Source organism: Tripterygium wilfordii, chromosome 5 (genome assembly GCF_013401445.1).
Source record: "Tripterygium wilfordii isolate XIE 37 chromosome 5, ASM1340144v1, whole genome shotgun sequence".
NCBI lineage: Eukaryota > Viridiplantae > Streptophyta > Magnoliopsida > Celastrales > Celastraceae > Tripterygium > Tripterygium wilfordii.
In genome coordinates, this window is record NC_052236.1 from 7,186,589 (window position 1) to 7,206,227 (window position 19,639).

The 19,639-nt window shown below is 37.4% G+C and overlaps 2 protein-coding genes and 1 long non-coding RNA gene across 3 annotated transcripts; 1 reads left to right on the forward strand and 2 right to left on the reverse strand.

The window, feature by feature from the left end:
• Positions 1 to 1,510: 1,510 nt before the first annotated feature.
• LOC119998222 (NADH dehydrogenase [ubiquinone] 1 beta subcomplex subunit 7-like) lies at positions 1,511 to 8,066 on the reverse strand. The gene is made up of 2 exons (XM_038845487.1): positions 7,674 to 8,066; positions 1,511 to 1,802 (listed from the first exon to the last, which is right to left on the reverse strand). The coding sequence occupies exon 1, from the start codon at positions 8,003 to 8,005 to the stop codon at positions 7,694 to 7,696; it is 312 nt and encodes a 103-aa protein (XP_038701415.1). The 5' UTR covers positions 8,006 to 8,066; the 3' UTR covers positions 1,511 to 1,802; positions 7,674 to 7,693.
• LOC119998223 lies at positions 4,596 to 7,603 on the forward strand. The gene is made up of 2 exons (XR_005468214.1): positions 4,596 to 6,942; positions 7,020 to 7,603. It is a non-coding gene; the product is annotated as an uncharacterized LOC119998223 (long non-coding RNA).
• Positions 8,067 to 10,506: 2,440 nt separating the features above from the next.
• LOC119998558 lies at positions 10,507 to 13,106 on the reverse strand. Its single transcript, XM_038845905.1, has 4 exons — positions 12,944 to 13,106; positions 11,776 to 12,514; positions 11,534 to 11,668; positions 10,507 to 11,124 (listed from the first exon to the last, which is right to left on the reverse strand). The coding sequence occupies exons 2-4, from the start codon at positions 12,511 to 12,513 to the stop codon at positions 10,507 to 10,509; spliced, it is 1,491 nt and encodes a 496-aa protein (XP_038701833.1). The 5' UTR covers position 12,514; positions 12,944 to 13,106.
• Positions 13,107 to 19,639: the final 6,533 nt, after the last annotated feature.

Here is a 19,639-nt window from a genome sequence, read left to right on the forward strand (position 1 = left end):
ACTAAAAAGAATTTTGGAAGAAATTTTGGAAAGAAATTTTGGCCCAATTATTGTTTCCAAGGCCCATTCTTGTTGAAACCACAAAATCCAAACACAAAAAATCTGAGTCATTTTGACCTGATTCAGGCCAATGCCGGATCTCCGGCCTTTGATGGCCGTTCCGGCCAGTCAAGGCCAGCGCTATGTAGTGCTCTGACCAAGCAACCCTTCTAGTGTGGTGGCGACTGCCGATGACTGATCCGATGTTTGAAGCTACGGTGGTCGTGATCTTGCGAATCATTTTTCAGCAACCATGGTGACTTCTGACTGCTGGGATTGGTCGAAAATTGATGGTGGAAGTCCAGAGCTTCATTTAGATGGTCGGGTGCCTCAGATTGGTGGCCGGACGACTTTGTGGCATGGTGTGCTTGCGAAAGAAAAAAGGAATGTCGGGAGAAGGAAAAGAGAAGCTCGGACAAGTTCAACTTATTTACAAGTTTGCCACCAATCCATCTCCAAAATCTTACAAAACATCATATACTAATTTTGGTGTTTTGGTTTTTGAAAACCAAAAATGATTTTCAATTTTACAAAAAAATTTCTGAAAACAAACACCTAAATGAATTTTCATACCCACTTTAATTTTCAAAAGCAGAAAATTATTTTTGAAACTACAATCAAACACACTCTAAATCTCTCATCGAATTTGAGAGTCCTGTAGAGAATCAAGAATCCTATGAAATCAATATATTATGGGCGAAAATCAGAGATCCCGACAAAAATTTATAAAAAATTGTGAAAATTAAACCAACAATGAAATTTAACTATTATGATAACAATGAAATTTCTTTTTTGAGTGATCATATGTACTCCGATTACAATGAAACTTCATATGAACATTATTTTAATTTGATTTATCATGAGTAAAATTAATTTTTTTCAATTATGATTTCTATACGATTAGCCAATGTGTAAAAGTATGAAGCTCTCTTGAGAAATTTATTGGTAATTCTCAACTAATTGATAACTCGCTTAATTAATAATTTTTATTGGTCCCAAGACTCATTTTATTGAGTGTACTGTAATCCTTTAAACTCAAAAAGCCTATGATGACATTTACAGGGCATTTATTTGGTGTTTTAAGGGGGATGATAATGTCATTAAGGTGGGATTAACATATTTTTTTATTGATTAAGTTTTGGAGGTTGAAATCGCAAACTCATTCCACCATCTATTCTCCCTTATGAAAAATAATCAAGCTCACCAAAACGATGAGAATGTCTATTCTCCACGAAAGAGAATGAGTTTTGATATGTAAAAGACTATTTTACACTTATTATAAAATATTATTTTATTTTCTAAAAAGAAAAAAAAGAACAATATAAACATTGTACTATTAATATTCTCACACTCATACTCATTCTTTATTTTATATCAAAGATGATTATACTCACCACATACTCATCTCACACTCACATTACACTCATCGACTCATCTCATACTCACCCAACACAATTATGAATGCATGACCTTTCAAGAGCAATAAGGTGGCCTTTATTTTAGAGTTTACCAGACAAGTGATTCCCAAACAAGTATTCATCCAGTGTCCTCATCCACACTGCCAAGTCCAAACGAATATGGATACATAAAAAGACGACATTAACATGTTTAAATATTTTATTCTTATATAAATCAAGGTAGCGAAACTAACGAAATAAATGAGGTATACGTAGCAACATGTGGCTCAAGATGAACAGTTCTGAATTCCAACAATAGCAGCAACAAATGTCGCAGCATCCGAAACATCAGCAGTCTACGGTTACCTGCCACAAGTTCGAGCCAGTGTCATAAACAGAATTAAAGAGACAAGTATTCCCTAACAACATATTAATGAAAATTATTAGTGCCATTCCGCAGAAGAAACAGCAATGGCCTGCCATGAAAAAGAATATCAATACAAAATCAAGAATGTGCAATATTCTAAAAAGAAAAGTGTCTAGGTTTTCTATTTTGAAATCATAGGCACACAGGGCTCAAGTAAAGAAGTTGATCGATTACATGCGCACCGAAAACTCCTGAGAAAAAAAAAAAGAATCACAATCTCACAACAGAACAGATCCCCCATTTTAACAAGTAATTATAGAAAATGATTTATCAACAGCAACGATCACACATTAAATGGAAACAAGAGAATGCCACCTGATTTCATGTGCAATGTACCTACTACCATCGAGTAGCATGAGATCATTGACGACTTCTTCATCGAACCAAAAACAAGTGCATGGAACCACCGATCCTGATTTACACTTAAAACTAGTTTCTGATCCTTCAAAACACGCTGTTGATTCTCTCTTTCCATATCAGAAAGCAAACCACGAGAGAGTGGAATTGAGTCGATCAGTTTTCCATGCCCTTTTTTCTTGACCAAGCACAATGTTAGAATAAAATTCACTGTTGCCACCCTCACTTTTCCAAACATTATTCAGACTGGGGAACCTGAGTCCTCAATGATAAACCTAAGCTAAAACCATTGTGTAGAGTAAAAACGACGAAACCTCAAAAATACCATTTGATAGCTCCACGTCCTTCATAAATTATACCCTCCACTTACCCATGCTTTTGTCCAACCAGAACCCATAGCAGACCTCACCATCGCCAGAAGTCAATATTAGCCTCTGAAACCAGTCAACTACTTTAATCTATCATCAAAATTCATGTCAAGACCTTCCATTCAATGTATTGGAAATTTGTATAACTGCTTTGCCAGTCAAGACATACTCAGAGACATATCTGATGGCATATCCGACAAACATTAGTGTGGAAGTCGGGAAACCCAAGAAAATAAAAAAAAGAAAAGTATCTCTGACTGATGACATATAAATCATTGGTTATCCCAATGATTGATTATTTACATAAACCCATCCCTCAATAGAATTCTATTGAAGAAACCATTATAATCAATGTACTCCACCAAAGCTAAGTCTTATCGATTAATCAATTTTTCATTTTAAACACGAACCACGTATTGCAGAAAACATACAACTCATATTTAAGAAATAATATGTGGAGAGACTATTTTCAGAAATTGAACTTGTAACCTCTAGGTTGCACCCCTACAACTCTGCAATTCTACCACTGAGCCACATGTTTGCTTGTGTTCTTCGCGTTGATTACACTTGAACAAAAAATTTTGAAGGCCAAAATACACTTTTTGCCTTTATAGTTTGACTAAAGAACAAATTAACCCCATGTTTCCAAAAACAAAACCGAACTCCATGATGCAGTCAAGACTCAAGAGTATGACCTGGTGATTTCAAAGGCCCGAGCACCTAGAAGCTCAGGAAAGTCGAGGCCAAAGAGCTCTGCGACCATCCAGGTGACCCCTGGCTTCCACAAGGCCTTTCTCCTACAGTATAGGGTTTATCTGTTTATATAACATTCTATTATTTGCTTTGATTATCCATGAACAAAATTTTGAAAGGGAAAGTACTCCATGGCCCTTGCAGTTTCACTAAAACACAAATTACCCTCATGTTTCCAAATATGAAACTGACCTACCTGATGCATTCACGATTAGAACTAACCCAGTGTTTTCAAAGACCAATGCCAGGACCACCAAAGCTGATGCAGATCAAAAGAAACAAGCGATTCAAAGTTCATGAGATTTTGAATTATGGTTTATTTGAAAATTTACATAAATTAGATGTAGGACTTATTTATCATTTATTCAAGTTAGTATTATTGTTGAGGCAAAATTATAAGGTTTCATTTAAGTTTTAGAAACCAGACCATTATTGTAATTTTCAAGTTTGTTAGAAAAACAAAATTAATTATTTATTAGTATTTTATTATAGTATTATAGGAAGTATCTTTTAAGGGTCAAATATCTTTTAATTAGGAGAAGCTAATTTCATTTAGAGTGTGTTTGGATTGAGGGATTTAGAGGGAAAGGAAGGGAAGGGGGAAAGGAAGGGAACGGAAAGGGAAGCAAGGGGAGGCCTGGCCTGGCCTAGCCTAGGGGCGTGCCCCTGACCAGGCGCTCGTCCCCAGTTCTATATAGGGAAAATGGCTAAAAAAAAGCATGTGAAGTACAAGACTTTAAGCCCTAGATCTATAGAGGGATAAAGGCTAAGAAAAAAGCACGTGAAGTATGTGTCTCTGTCTCTATCTATTACTCCGAAAAATGGGTCTTGACCAGCCTTTACTTCACTCATTGACTGTTTGAATATGCTTTACCCATACAATCCCTCACAATCCTTGACAGAATATATATTAGTTATTACCCTATTAGATAATAAGGTATTTAAAACTATGATGACAGAATATATATAATCCGTCATATTGTTCAACAAATACGATGTGCAAACCTAAGCTAGCCAACCCATTAGGCCAATACCTTTGCTTTCCCCCTTACTTAAGAAGCCTAATTGAAAACAGAACTGTGTAGTTCAATGGGGCCAAAAATAAAATACGTTTGCTTTTGCCCTAGACATTGATGGTTCTTTAAGTATATTAAAAGGTTCACAACATCCTCTATGCACCAATTACCCTGTTGCCACTGTTGCAAAAATTAGCCTAGTCGGCCGACTAGGCTAATTTTTGCAACAGTGGACTAGGCGGTGATCGGCCCCGGCCGATGTGCCTAGGGTATAATAGGGTCACTTAATCGGTGACCCAATTAAGCCCCGACTAGTCGGCCTAGTTGGGGCTAGGCTTTTTTTTTTTTTTAAATATCCATCCAAAATGACGTCTTTTTGGATGGATTTTAACAAAAAAAAAAAAAACATAGCTGCAGCCCTAAATCGCGACAGAACCAGACTACCGGTGTTCTTCTTCTTCCTCCCCATTTTCGCGCCAGAACAACCAGGTTCTTCCTCCCCATTTTCGAGCTTGAGTAGCATGGTTGGTTGGGCTTAGGTCAGTGCAGCACACAAAGAGAGGCTTGAAGAGGTAAGGTTTCTATTGTTTGATTATGCATGTCGAGTCACTGAAATGAAGAGATCTGTGGTTGATATGAATCTTGGTCCGTTGGTGAAGATTGTGATGACTCGGTGCACTGCATTCAATGTATAAGGTCTAGACCCAGAATTGCTTATATCTCACTTCTTCTTCTTTTCTGTCCATGTATTATGACGTTTAGAGTGCCTTCTTTGAATTTATTCTAGGACTGATTCATAAATAGATAACTGAACAGCACTTTGTTGAGGACACCAAGATTTGATTTGAGTAACTGATACATTGATTGGATTATCATGATATATTGATTGGATGATTTTTTGCATTTATATTGTGTTTTTTACACATTTATATATGATATGTATTGCATATATATATATATTTTAATTAAAAAAACTCAAAACGATTAATCCGATTAATCCCTAGTGCCCGTTAACCTCCTAGCGGTCAACTAGCGATTTTTACAACCTTGCCTGTTGCCTAAGGAGATAAGGTTGTTGCCTTGACCAGTGGACAACAAAGCTTGTATTAGGGTTTCCCTCAATGTGGTTAAAGGCGAAAGGCACAACCCATCAAACGCCCGAGGTGCAAGGCGCACGCCCCAAGCGAAGCTAGGCACAATTTTTCTTTAAAAAAGATAAATATTTGATAAAACTTAAAAATGTGGCATAGTATATTTCACTGATAGTCAAAACTGAAGCTAAAAGGAAATTGATTGAAGCATGCATTAATTTGTTCTTTGTCATTCAAAAGAGCCTTTTATTATAGGTACCATAGTTTTAAACACCCTATTATCTAATAGGGTAATAATATATATATATTATCCAGGATTGTACTGGTAAAGTAGATTCAAACAGTCAATGAGTGAAGTAAAGGTAGGTCAGGGCCCATTTTTCAAATTCATAGATAGAGAAAGAGAAACATACTTCAGGTGCTTTTTTCTTGGCCTTTATGCCTCTATAGATCGAGGGCTTAAAGTTTTGTACTTCACATGCTTTTTGTAGCCATTTTCCCTCTATAGAACTGGGGGCACGCGCCTAGGGAGTGTTGCACCTGGTCTAAGGCGCGTGTAGGCCAGGCCCGACTGAAGGCAGGTGACTCAGGCTAGGCGAGGCCACGCCTCGCATGGTGCGCACCTCCATGCCTTGTGACAACACTTCCTACTACGTCTTCTACAATGTAAATGTGTGAAGAGTTTGTCGAAAAATCAAAAATTCCTTTCCAACACAGAGTAGAAGATTCATGGGAAATGATCCACGTTCAAACTTCCATTTAGTTCCGAAAAAATATAATGCACACAAACATGTCAAAATGCAACTTGAGATTTCTATTTTCCCAAAAAAAATAATCTTTTTAATGAAAAAATATGTTTTCTTCATGATACACCAAGCAGGTGAAACCCTAAGAGGATAGCGTTACTATGCAACTTCAATTTTATAACCAATTAGCAAACCTCGACACATGAGAATTTGATAAACCCATATAATATACACAACCACAGAAACCCATAAGCAAAAACCCCTGAATGATCATAATGAAATCTGTATCACTAAACTACTAATTAATCTAAGTTTCGACCACATAAAGAAGTAAATAAAAAAACTGAAGAATAAAGTGGTTTGCTGTTATAGACGAACCTTAAGTTGGGAGGAGAAAAATAACAACTCCAGATAACAACAATTGCACAGGAAGTTACATTTAATCCAAACTAGTAGAGTTAAGGTCAACCTGAACTAGCAAATCCTTCCAAAAACATGAACAAAAATGAACTAGATACCTAAGTTTAACATGACCTAGGAACATAAGCTTGATGAAAATGAGCACTCGGATATCCTCATTTGTGTCATCTGTGCACTTTTGAGTCCCTCACTTTTTCCTATTCTTGGATAGGGACTGGAATTGCAGAGGTTATTCTGAACTCATAAAAAGCCGCGTTGATTTCTCATTTCTCATCTGGCCATTAATAAAAAGAAATCTCTCAGGTACTATCTACTGCATCTAATATTTGTACCATAACTACCATGGCAGAGTACGATCCTCCAATGATCAAGCAATGTGCAGAAGTGATAGTACTATAGTAGTAGTTTATCGAAGGGCTCCCAAAAGTTTTCAAAGGGAATTCCCATCAACTTGCTAATATCTGCCTCCTCTCTAACAAAGAATAAACTAAATAGAATATATAAATAGCCCTGGACAAGTAAACCGCTAACTGATAAGCAAAGCCAAACCTAAGTGACCCCATTTACCTAAATTTAGCACAGAAAGAGGCAACTAGAATTACATATACAACACAACTCCTTCAATTCCCCTAGTTTTTCCATATGCGTCGAATCTTTCACCAGCTAATTGCAATAGTTTACACTGAAATGACGGTCAAGATCCTAGGACCATCTAGCTGACTGCTGATTGTTTGGGCATTGACAGACTAAAAAGCCAATTCTGACAAACAATAAAAGAAAAAAAAATTTCCAAGCAGCAAGAAGTCATCAATATCAGTTGACTAACAATACCAGACGGAAAATCTTCACAACCTCGACGCATATGTAGGAGCACGAGCAAAAAAGCAATGATCACAGATTAACAACGCGGGACCGTAATGCATATTATAGCCCTAGTTAAATAAGACCCAATGACATCAAACTTCACCAAATTTTATAACTTCAAATAAGAAATTTCAATAAATTCCAAACGAGTAGGACCAAAAACCACAGTAATCAACAAAGCCCATCAAAACTGACCATGAAACGGAAGGATGCATCTAGGCATCGGCGGTTTTGGGGATGAGAGGGATTGTGGCTCCCAGCTGGCCCTTGGAGTGCTTGAGCTTGGCCTCCTGGTCGCGGATCTTCTTCATCTGAAGCATGCGCTCCATGACAAGCTCGTACTCGCACTTTTCGTAAGTGTGGCGTTCATCCTCGCACTTCCATGGCAGATAGAACTCGGACTGTCTGCATTTGTTGAGGGGGATCAGCAGGTGGGCGCACTGGTCCCTGTACGCGAGAGGCACCCTCGCCTCCACCATCTCCGCCTGCGTGGCTATCATCTTCTTAGATGATCCCTCAACCTCCATCTTCGTTCGATTCAACGGCTGTGATCGCTGTTTTGGTCTCTAAAATAATTTTTTGGCCTTGTTCGGTGGGGCGGAGGCTTTAATTTAAAAAGCTCGCTGCTTTTTTCTGGGTCGTATTTCGGTGTTTGCTTAGTTGGGGTTCTCAAATCTCAAATGTAATACTCAGAAGCTCAGCTTAGCTGGCGTGGTGGCATTAGGTGTGTTCACCGGGCTTCAGGACCCGGTCCGATCCAGTGACCCCGATTGACTCAAAACTTATCAGACAGACCCAACCCAATAAATTTTTAGCAGGCCGGGTTCGGGTTAACATTTTCATAAATAATTTATATTTTTCTGTAAATAAAAGATAAAATATATTTTTTTCTTATTATTTGATAATTTTTCAAGACAGACAATAATTTATTCAAGCACATGAATAAAAGTTTCGGAAGATTTGATGAATCCATATGAGTGCATGTACGCATCAAATCGTTCCGCATAGGGAGTAGCCCATGCAGCTGCATAAGTATGCCTATAGTGAACTCATTCATGAGTGATGGGAGGCATTGGATAATCCCTTGTCAAACCAACTTTGACATAGTGATGACCATTTACGTGCCCTATAACGATGACAATACGCCGATAGGGTGGTGGAGGAGCTGTACGTAGTGGTAGATATGTCCAACTCTCTGCATGATGAAGAACATGCAATATCACATTGTGTGCAGAAGCAATCAATAGACCCACATCTAACATTGTCATCCAGTGCTCAAATGGTGCTACAACATCATCTCGAAAAAAATTCAGTGAGTGTTTAACACTGTATGCCCTCTCTTCAGCGTCAAGTATTTCAACATGGAAAATGATAACTATACATAGTTTTTTTGTACATAAATGTACATAGCCTATGTGGCATGACAAATCATCATGCCACATAGGATTTATTTTAAATGACATGGCAGGGCCACAACAAGTTTCCCGCTTCTCTTTCTTCCCTTGTTTAATATCCATTTTTATTCAATTTTCTTTCTCTCTCCATCAAAGCTTTTTTTTGACGCGATATGTAGGGTTTACATCACAGACCATCATAGATCTCGCCTCCTCATTATATGCGATCAAGTTTCTATATCCGCTAAGAGTTTCGTCCACCAGATTGAGCTTTGTTTTCGATGGCATCGGCAGAGGCTTCGGCTTTGGCTACGGCAAAAGTTGCAGGATCAGCGCAAGGCATGCGATTCCTCTCCCAACAACATCCAGGTATGGCCATTATTCAGGTTACTTTTGGGTTTATAAAGGATGTGTTTTGGTTTATTAGATGTCTACGTAGTGTAGTTATCGTTACAATTTGTGTAGAATTACCTTGGTGGGTTATAGACTAAATTATTTCCAATTATTCAATATCCTGCAATGTCTGTTTACATTGTTCAAATTAATAACGTAATTATGAAGTTTACCCATTTCCAGTTACTCTATATACTGCAATTGGTATTTACATTGTCATTGTTGTTATTACGTATCTATTAACGCTTATTACATATATGATACTTTTTACCAGAAGTTTCTTCTACATATTTACAAAAACTTTTCAACTATCAAATACATAGTTTGTGTATGTTAAAACATTGTTCATATGTCTAATTACGTTTCAATTGTGTATGACGACATCCTTGTATTATTTTTCTAGGGACAATAATGGATGATGTAAATCTGATGGATTTGAATAATGGGATTGATGGTAACAGAAGTAAAGATAAATATGAAGAGGGTGTTGCATCTAACGTGCCGACATATGGGATGTTGTTTGAAAGTGTGGATGACATGTTTGAGTATTACAAGGCCTATGGTCAAGTTAAGGGGTTCTCCGTCAAGAGGAGATCACTAACGAGGGACACAAATGGGATCTACAGATATTTGGTATTTACATGCGGGCGCTCAGATAAATATATTAGCCAAGCAAAAAATCTTGTCAATCACCGATCTAATTCAAAGAACAATTGCAAGGCAAGGATAACAGCTCGTTTAACTACAGATGGGAAATGGGAAATTACTCTATTTCATGACGAGCACAATCACAGTTTGAGCCCTAGTCATTCCCGTTTCTTCAGTTGCAATAGAGAAATTAATCCACATGTGAAGAGGCAACTAGAAATCAATGACATTGCAGGGATTCGACCTAACAAGAGTCATAATGCTTTTGTTATAAGTGCTGGTGGACATGATAATTTAAATTTTTTGGAAAGGGATGCGCGTAATCATATTGCCAATTTGAGGCGTATGAGTCTTGGGGAGGGCGATGCAGATGCGGTTCAGAGGTATTTCTTGAAAATGCAGGCCAACAATCAGGGATTTTTTTCACTCATTGATTGGGACCAGGATGGTCGACTGAGAAACGTCTTTTGGGCAGATCCTTGTAGTAGGGCAGCATACCAGGAGTTTGGAGATGTAGTCACTTTTGATACTACTTATCTCACAAACAAATATGACATGCCCTTTGCTCCCTTCGTTGGAGTTAATCACCATGGTCATTCTATACTTTTAGGATGTGGACTTATTTCCAGTGAAGATACGAATACTTTTGTGTGGTTGTTCCGAACTTGGCTTGCTTGTATAGGCGAAACGTCTCCCCTTATAACCAATGCTTTACTATAATCATTATCAGCAACTTTAATCACGTCTTCTTTCTCACCCACACCTGCTGCATTGTTTTCATACGATTGGTTGTCCGAATCAATCGCAAAATTTATATCTGAGTTCAACATATTTTTCAATTCCTTTTCCCTCAATAGAGATTTCCTCAATTCTTCCAACTCACCATGCATTTGCGCTATTTGTTTTTCGTGCTCAACATTATCATGTTTCAACTTTTGACTCTCTTGCTTTGCTTCATCCCTCTCTTTTTCCAAGCGATCAATTGTCAGTAAAGCTTCATTTAACTTTGTGATTGCACTGATTGATCCTTCTGTGGGTTGAGAATTCACATTCTGGTTAGAAGAAGATGAATTGCTGGATGCACTTGGTACTTGATTAGATTCTGAACTAATGCTTGTACTATCGTCCTCCGATTCTGATTCCGAATCAAGACGTTGCCTATCTATTGCAGCTCTTTCCTTTTCAGTCATTATCAAATTACAATCAATCACCTATAAAAAGTATACATTGTTAAATATTTAAACCACCATCATTTTCTAAGTAATAAAAATCCAGTTACACACAATTCAATAATAGTAGCATGTAATAAAAACAAAAGAAAATGTATTTTTGAATTTAATAAATAGTTTATATTATGAGCATGCTATGTAATACAATTAATTCACAACAATGGGAAATAGAGTATCATTCATGTGTATTATTGCTATAACAAAACGTCAGACTGAAATACACAAAACTAAATTGACCCATTCAAATTTCAACCAGGGATATTGTTTAATAAATGAAAGACAATACTTGTTCTGTAATTGGTTTCAGATGACACATAAATAATTCACAACAATGTGTAATAACAACTCAATAACATGTATAATTAAAAAAATTTAAATAACTAACACTAACCTGGTCAAAATGAAGGCACCTTATGTGTTTTGTCTTAAAATCATTAGGCCATCCTTTAAGATCCCATTTAAGGAACCTTGGAAACATACTGGAATGAACTGGGTTAAACACATTCGTGTGCTCACAAAACCAATACTGTCAAACAAAGAAAACTTTTTTCAATCAACACGTATATACCAAATTATGGGACCAACAACAAATTATGGAATCAGACACAATAACAAATGATTTCATGTTCTTACCGATAGCACAGTCACGCATCCTGCCACTTTATCAGGGCTTTTCTTGTATTTTTTTATGGAATCCATCAGATTGTCTGAAATTGCTTTTGACCAATTGTACATCTTCACATTATCCAAGTCATTAACAAACTTGATGAATGCCCACGGGATATGATCAGCCCTGGTCGAGAAAAATAATGATAGACATGTATGCAACATCATCAACCGAGCTACATCGTCGGCATCATCGTCACCCTCACCTTCCAATGCTTGTTGTATTGCAGCCTTTATATTTGTGGACTTCAGATTTTTGGAGTTCCCAAATCTCCTGTCAACAAAGGGTACGTCAACTGGTTTTTTATTGCGGCCAATCTTCATGGTTCTTGGTCCAGAAACCACTCCAAATATAAGGGTTATGTCATTATCAGTTAGCTGGATCCTCTTTTTCCCTAGCACAAAACAACCTTTACTCTCATCATATGTAGAAACCACATCGCGTATCACGTGTTCTTGCTTTCTTGTTTTCACTTCAACATGGTCATCCTTCATAAATCTTTTGTACATAAACCAAAAAGGTGTCTTCTGAAGACTGTTCTTATGCCTCCTCCTAAAATGAAGACCACTTATTAGGGACTGAATCCCCAACAAGTTTGATCTATACTGATTTGAAGTTTTCTTACTATTGTCCTTTTTTGATGAGGTTTCCTTCTTCGATGATTTGTCACTTTCTTTCTTTTTCAGTGACCTAACTTTTGTCATCCTGTAATGAATAACCATGTATATAAACACTCAGAATGTGTAATTACAATGCAGTAGTGTGGAACTGATATTAACATTACTATATGTTTCAAAGTCGATGTTAACATTTCAGTTCGGTGTGTTTTAAATCGAAAACAAAATGTAATTGCGATTGATTTTAAGAATTACTGACTTATTTTAAGAGGATAATAATACATAGAGATAACCAGCAATTACAGTCTATTTTTATTACCTTTTATACAGAAATCATACAATCTTTTAAGCATCATTTTCAGTTTCTTTGCTCACGATTTCAACGCAATTTATTTGCCCAAACGCGTAATAGATGTCATATTATCACACAAACATTCTCAGTATTTGCAGAAATCATACCAAAGAAATCCATAAAACCCTAACCATCTAAAGAGAAAAAATGGTATAAAGAACGTACTTGTCGATGGTCTGGTTATGGCTTCCTTTTCTCTTGTGAATCGAAGCTTAATCGTCCGAAAAAGGCCACAAACGTCCACGGGAGCAACTCTTCCACAACGGATTCCCGAGACGATGCTTTTGCGTCTCAAGACCTGCCTCATTTGTATCGTCAAATGATGTAATTAGGTTACCGCCTTTTTCTTGTTTTAATGCCGCCCACTTTTCAACCTAATTTATTTTGAATTTTAAAATTGCTTTGTCAGTTGTACATGTGGCAGCCACATGTATTATGTAAGACTATGTATACTTATATTATGTACAGCTAGCGCTGCCGTTTCAACATATTGTTTCCAAAATACGTCCAACTCTGCCAGCAGGTTATACCGGACATTGGGCCATTCATCTTTCCCATGACCAAGACACATAGCTATCGATCGAAAGCCGCAATTTCCATCAACTTTTACATCTTGTACGTCCCTAATGTAAGGATGCAGTATAGCTGGAAACTGATCAATATAGGATCATAAAGAGTAGTTTTCCTTTCTTAGCATCGAACTTCCTTGTGTAGAGAGAGACTGAGTATTGTAAATTGAGGAGCAATTGTGTCTCTCTTGTTCATAAGATTGGAAAAAATCGTACTAAAAAATCTTCGATTCGGGGCATTCGGATGAGGAACTGTGTCTGTGAGGCTCCCGAGGCTGAAGAAAATCACTCCCATCAACAACATATGCAGTTGGATTGTTATGGGTGGTGGTGGCTACCTTTTTTCTTTGTGGATAGACGCCCTCTAGTGTTGGTCTTCACAACCGATTCACGAAGAGAAGTTGTTGAAGGTCTGAATATTTCCCTCAATTTCCTTAGCCAACTGACTTTTACATGTCTTGGCTACTGCTTGAACTATTCTGTGAACATTTGTACATCAGCTTTACAGTCGATGTCATCCTCTTCAAGCGACTGACATTGCATTAGATCAAGCTTTCTCCAAAATTTATCAATGGCATCAAGCGGTACAGTATGACCTTTGCTCATGTACATGGCTTGTTCGTGAGCACAAGGTAGTCCATAGCTCCTACGAAAGTGACATCCACATTTGTAAGCAATCTGTCCAACATCTTTTGACCGCTCAAACTCAATCAACATCAAATTCAACGCCTTGATTGAAACAAAACCACATAAATCCCTAAGGTGCGGTATATTGAATCGATGTTATGCTAGCTTTGATACCTGTGTCCTGAGACAAGATAACCTGATGAATCCACGACATGGATCTCTCCAAGTCTGACTGTGATGAGCACAAATATCTTTTCAGCTTAGCATGCTGACTATCGACCCTATTAGTCGTGTGGTTCCCGAAATACAGATATCTGTCGGTCCAGATAGATACAAACATCTCTTTATATGGTGTCAGCCACATATCTTTCAGATATTTCATCACTACCGGGAACTTCTGTAAGACTACTTAAAGGTGTGCCATATTACTCATGTATGCACTTTGATTTTCAGACTCGATCACTGTAATCCACATGCTGTAAAATGCATTCCAAACTCTATTGTCTTGCATTGATGGCTTACATTTGGTTAAAATACTTTGATAGATGTGTCATCTATAGAGTAGTTTCAAAGCCTCAGGAAATACCTAAGCACAGGCTTCCATCAGCCCCAACTCTCTATCTGTAACGATAACTCGTGGGCTAGTGCATCCATGCATTGTAGATCGCAAACATTCCAAAGCCCAAGTATAACTAGGCTCTTTTTCTGAGTGTAAATATGCGAACGCTATGTAAAAAATCTGACTAGTTGAGGTAACACCAACAATTTCAAGGAGAGGCAACCCATACCTGTTGGTCTGATATGTCGCATCCATCAACAACACGTGTGGGAATGCACGCAATCGATCTAGCAAGCCAGGATGTGCGAAGAACAAATCTTCGAGCTCATTGGTTGCATGGTTTGCTCGATAATCGAAAAAGTATTTTTGGTCGTTGAGGAATGAGAACACAATGTGCATTTGTGATTGACCCGATCTCTCAGAGGTCTTGTGCTTCTTACGTGCATTATAAATGGTCATGATGGTGCTCACGTTGTTCGGATCTTGCTTTTTCAACTCCGCCAATATGTCCCATGACTTGGCATTTTACGCAGACATGTCAACCATAATTTGAATTTCAGATTCAGAAAGCTGACCGGGGTATGGATGTCCCTCTATATATAATGCAGGATCATGATTATGCTTCGCACACACCACCTCCAACATCCAATCATCGTCTAGCTTCATTTTCCTCCCTCTCAATTTGAACGGACATTCTTTTTTTTTGGTGCCAGTCTGCTTCGTTGAGGGTTTCTTGCTCTGGTAATTGCCACCGCGATCACATTTGAATTGTAGTCTGTGTTTTTTACTGAACCCACCAATATCTGATCTATAAATGATGATGATATATCTCAATTTGTGTCTGGTTTGGTGAACGCACTCGATCATCGATTGTCGTGATTTGAACACCTGATAATGTGCTAGTTCTTATTAGAAATTTACGAATATTCATTCAACATAACAAAAGAGCTCATATTTTGATTGATTAAAACATTATACCATATCAGTTTCAAATTCACATCTATCGTTAACTTTGATATTATCTACCATCTCGTCCGCATGTTGGTCTTCTTGCTTTATTTCGGCTGAGATAAAATCACCCCACGAACAACATAATTTACACTGAGTATTTGTAAAAAAACACTAAATAAAAAATATTTACTTAAGAATATTACATCAGTATATGTATTTACCTGTTCACTTGAACAACTTGACAAGTAGTAGTCGAAAATATCACTCAAGTAATCCATATCCACAATAGATCTCGACTACACTTTTAACTACCCACAATAAAAAACCACATGAACAAAAATCATTATATATAGGCATGCTTATGAGAATATATTACATAAAATATATTACAAGATTCTCTCTGTCCTAGACAGAGAATATACTCACAGAATATATTCTCTGTCCTAGACAGAGAATATACAAACATAATATATTCTCTGTTCTACAAATTGGTTCACTCTCTTTTTATCTCAAAGACTGACTAGTTTGAGGCTCTCTCTCATTTTTCTCTCACACACTACTGCTATCTCTTGCAACTTCTTAAAATACTCTGCGAACTCTTCTCAATTTATAGATTTCTTACGTATTACTTGCATTGAATGCATGCATATCTTTCGACCGTTCATATCTTGGCTTTGTCAAACAAAGATTTTAACCAAGATTTGGCTCCACACGCATGCAACAATTTAATTCATGCATGCTTCCGTTTTTTTTGTCTTTTTTTCATTTAGTGTACAGGTGTACACATATATGTATATGTATACGCCAGCACAGAATATATTCTCTGTCCTAGACAGAGAATATACAAATAGAATATATTCTCTGTCCTAGACATAGACAGAGAATATATCACTCCAAACTCGTGCAGATATAAATGGTGAATGGGTCAATATTTCACATGCTGCAGCATATGTATGTAATATATATATTAGAATGAAATTACTTTAATATGACATTGACATGACAAAAAGAAAGTCTAGGATAGGGGCTTTAAAATATGGGGTTTTAATAGTGCTACCCTTCTATGTTTCGATGTGGGATACACATGAAAGACTCTTCTTTTAGTTTGCCATCTTTAGTCTTTAACAAAGACAAAAATTTTATGGGAAATTGTGATGGAAAAGTCGAAAGTAAGTTTTTAAAAAAATATAAAAAAACAATAGAGTGTAAAATTGTACAGCAACACCTCTTAGAACACTTTCAATGGTGTTATTTTTGCTGGATCAATAAAAATGTATGAGATTTTGTGTTTTATTGATGTGACTGTATTGAAATATGTGTTTTACTGATGTGGCTATATTGGGAGACGTGTTTTGCTAATATGACTGTATTGGGATTTTGTGTTTTGGTGTAATTTTGTTGTGGAGAACATGGAGGCATGGGATATTATTGGCCTCCATGTTGGGTGGAAAGAAATAATATATAGGAATTTATGTTTTACTGATATGGCTGTATTGGGAGACGTGTTTGGCTTGACTTTTTGTGTAATAGAGGTGGGACCCTAATTTTATTTTTTGGGCCATTAGAAATACAACCATTGGAAGTGCTCTTATCTTTTGTCAAATTTAAAGCCTCCTCTCTCCTCTCTCCTCTCCTCTCTCCTCTCTCCATACCATGGTTCACATAACTATCCCACATTCCCACATCGAAAATTCATAAAGAGAAATACAATGAAAGTGTTTTAGAAGCACAGAGAATTCTGGCATCAGTGCTCACTTGGTTTAGTAGGATATTTCAATCGGGCCACCGAGTGTAATCAGATCAAAATTCAGTAATCCGATAACACAGTGGCCCAAAACCTAAAAACCCAAAATATTTTAACAGGGTTATAGAGCGGGTCATAGACCTCTAAAAAATTATCGGGTCGGGCCTGGTTTGGCCCGATAACCCGAGACCTACACCCCTAGGTTGCATGCCCATACTCTCACGACATTTGGGTTTAGAGGTGTAAAATGGGCATCACCCTAGAATGACCAGATACTAAGGGAACGGGTCATGCTAAGCCCCGCCTCAAAGACCTTACACGGGTTGGGTCCAAAATTCTGCCTCGATATTATGTCAATTGGGTATAGAAATGCTTCCACATCTAGTACTCCCCAGCCTTTCTTTTCTCTCTTTAAAAGTAGGGCGGGGTCTAAAGATCGGGTTCTCTCTCTGATTCAAATTATTCATAGGATTGTTAAGCCATCAAGTCCTCTAGGGTTAATCAACCCTTATCGAAGACTCTAGACCTTGTTAATTTTAAAGAAGTAAGTAGAAGCCCCTTTCATAAGGAAGGTAAGAGGTAACAAAATTAAAGCATACATAGTGTGGATGAAAAAAAATCGGACGATCCACGTACAAGTTAGCTGTTGATACGACTGATTGAGTGGCAAGTCTCCAAGAAATCCTCCAAGAGCGAGGGAGAAGGCGGCCTTTCATGGCCTGGGGACACTCTGACGCTTAAGTTTGTACTCCTCAGAGAAAATCAATGTGGAAGTGAATAAGAAAGCAGTGTGAAGCGTACCTTGACTCATCCTTCTGCCTCCTTTATATAGGAGTTGATAGGGTGAGGAGAAGATGTTTGATATTATGGTCTGGAGTGTCACGATCAGGATCAAAACTCTCTTATTCTTATCTCCCAAATTTGAATGTACATTAGCTTGAGATTTGTTGGGATATACCTGGGAGAGGCTGAGACTTATCCTCTCCCACCTCTTCATCCCTAGCACGATACTTCTTGAAGGCAGTAGTACGATTCTATTCCTAATGTCACGTGACGTGTCATGTTGACCTGACATATGACATTTTATTTGTCCACACATGGTTGGCTGGTTATTTTTCTTTCCCAGGTGCCCGAAGTTCATGGATTCCTTGATAGATGGGATTAGAGGTGGAATTCTTTCCTAGACTACCGTAAATAGGAGTACGTAGCTACTTATTTTATGGCTATAATGAAAAAATTGAAAAATAAGTGAGTTGGATCGACAAGGCCCACCAAGTCGACCCTGGCCATAAGAGTTTGACGAGTTGGCACGGCCTAGTCCTAGTTGACACTTCTACTTGGGCTTCACTTAATTGGGGACGATGTAAATTCTACTTTAGACTTGACCATGGCGAACAATCTTACCAGGCCTAGGTTGTCAAATATACTTTTTTGTACTCTTGACATGGTTAATTTTGACTATAATTCGAGACTGGGAAAAAAAGTAGCCATGAAATTTGTTTTATGGTTGGGCCTAAAATTTAATTTTTATAAAAATTAAAATGAATGACATTTATAAAATTTCCATTTTTTGAGTGGCCTTGGGTTTTTTTGTAATATTAGGTGAAGGCTCTACGTTACACTGGTTTTAATGCTGTTTTTTTTTAAAAAAAATTTATAAAAATTTCATACATTTTCATTGTATTTTAATGACTTCTAATATATATGTATAAATTTTTTTTATAGAACTTGAACCATTGTTTTTACTAAAGTTAAATTATACACGTCAGTTAACACGTGGCGAGGCGAGTCCCACAATATGTAAAAAGTAGCCAATCTCTTGGTGACACGTGACGGAGGCAAATGATTTTTTTATACTAGCTGTTGTGCATTTTACAGGATTTTGATTAGTTGCTGACCTGAAATCTAGGAATTAATTCCCAAAAACCAGGGTTGTCCAAGATTCATTGTCCAAAAAGCTACAAATCAGGGAATTGTGGTCTTAATGGATAATTCCTTTTAAAAAGTAGTTTGTTGAGTAACAATAGATATTTTAGTATGGTTATCTCATAGAGAGTCTAGTAGAAACATCAGTCTATTAGCTGAACATTCTTGATTTTTCTCAAATTTGTTCCAACTGAAACATGACACCCCGATGAGACTTGAAAAAATGTCTTGTACTTATGACAAAGAGAACTGGAAAAGCAACAATAGGTGGACCGACTAGTGACCCGTCTCTGCCACTTTCATCAAAGGAATCACACAACAACTTCCAACCTACTCGTTTTGGCGAAGGTGAATGAGAAAGTAATGTAAGCCTTGTACTCGTCAAACTGTTGCGTCGGGAAATCTCCTTGACAAACCATAGTTTGATGTAGACCATAGAGTAGATAGCCAAGAACATGCAGCAAGCTTGTCAGCAAACTCCCCTA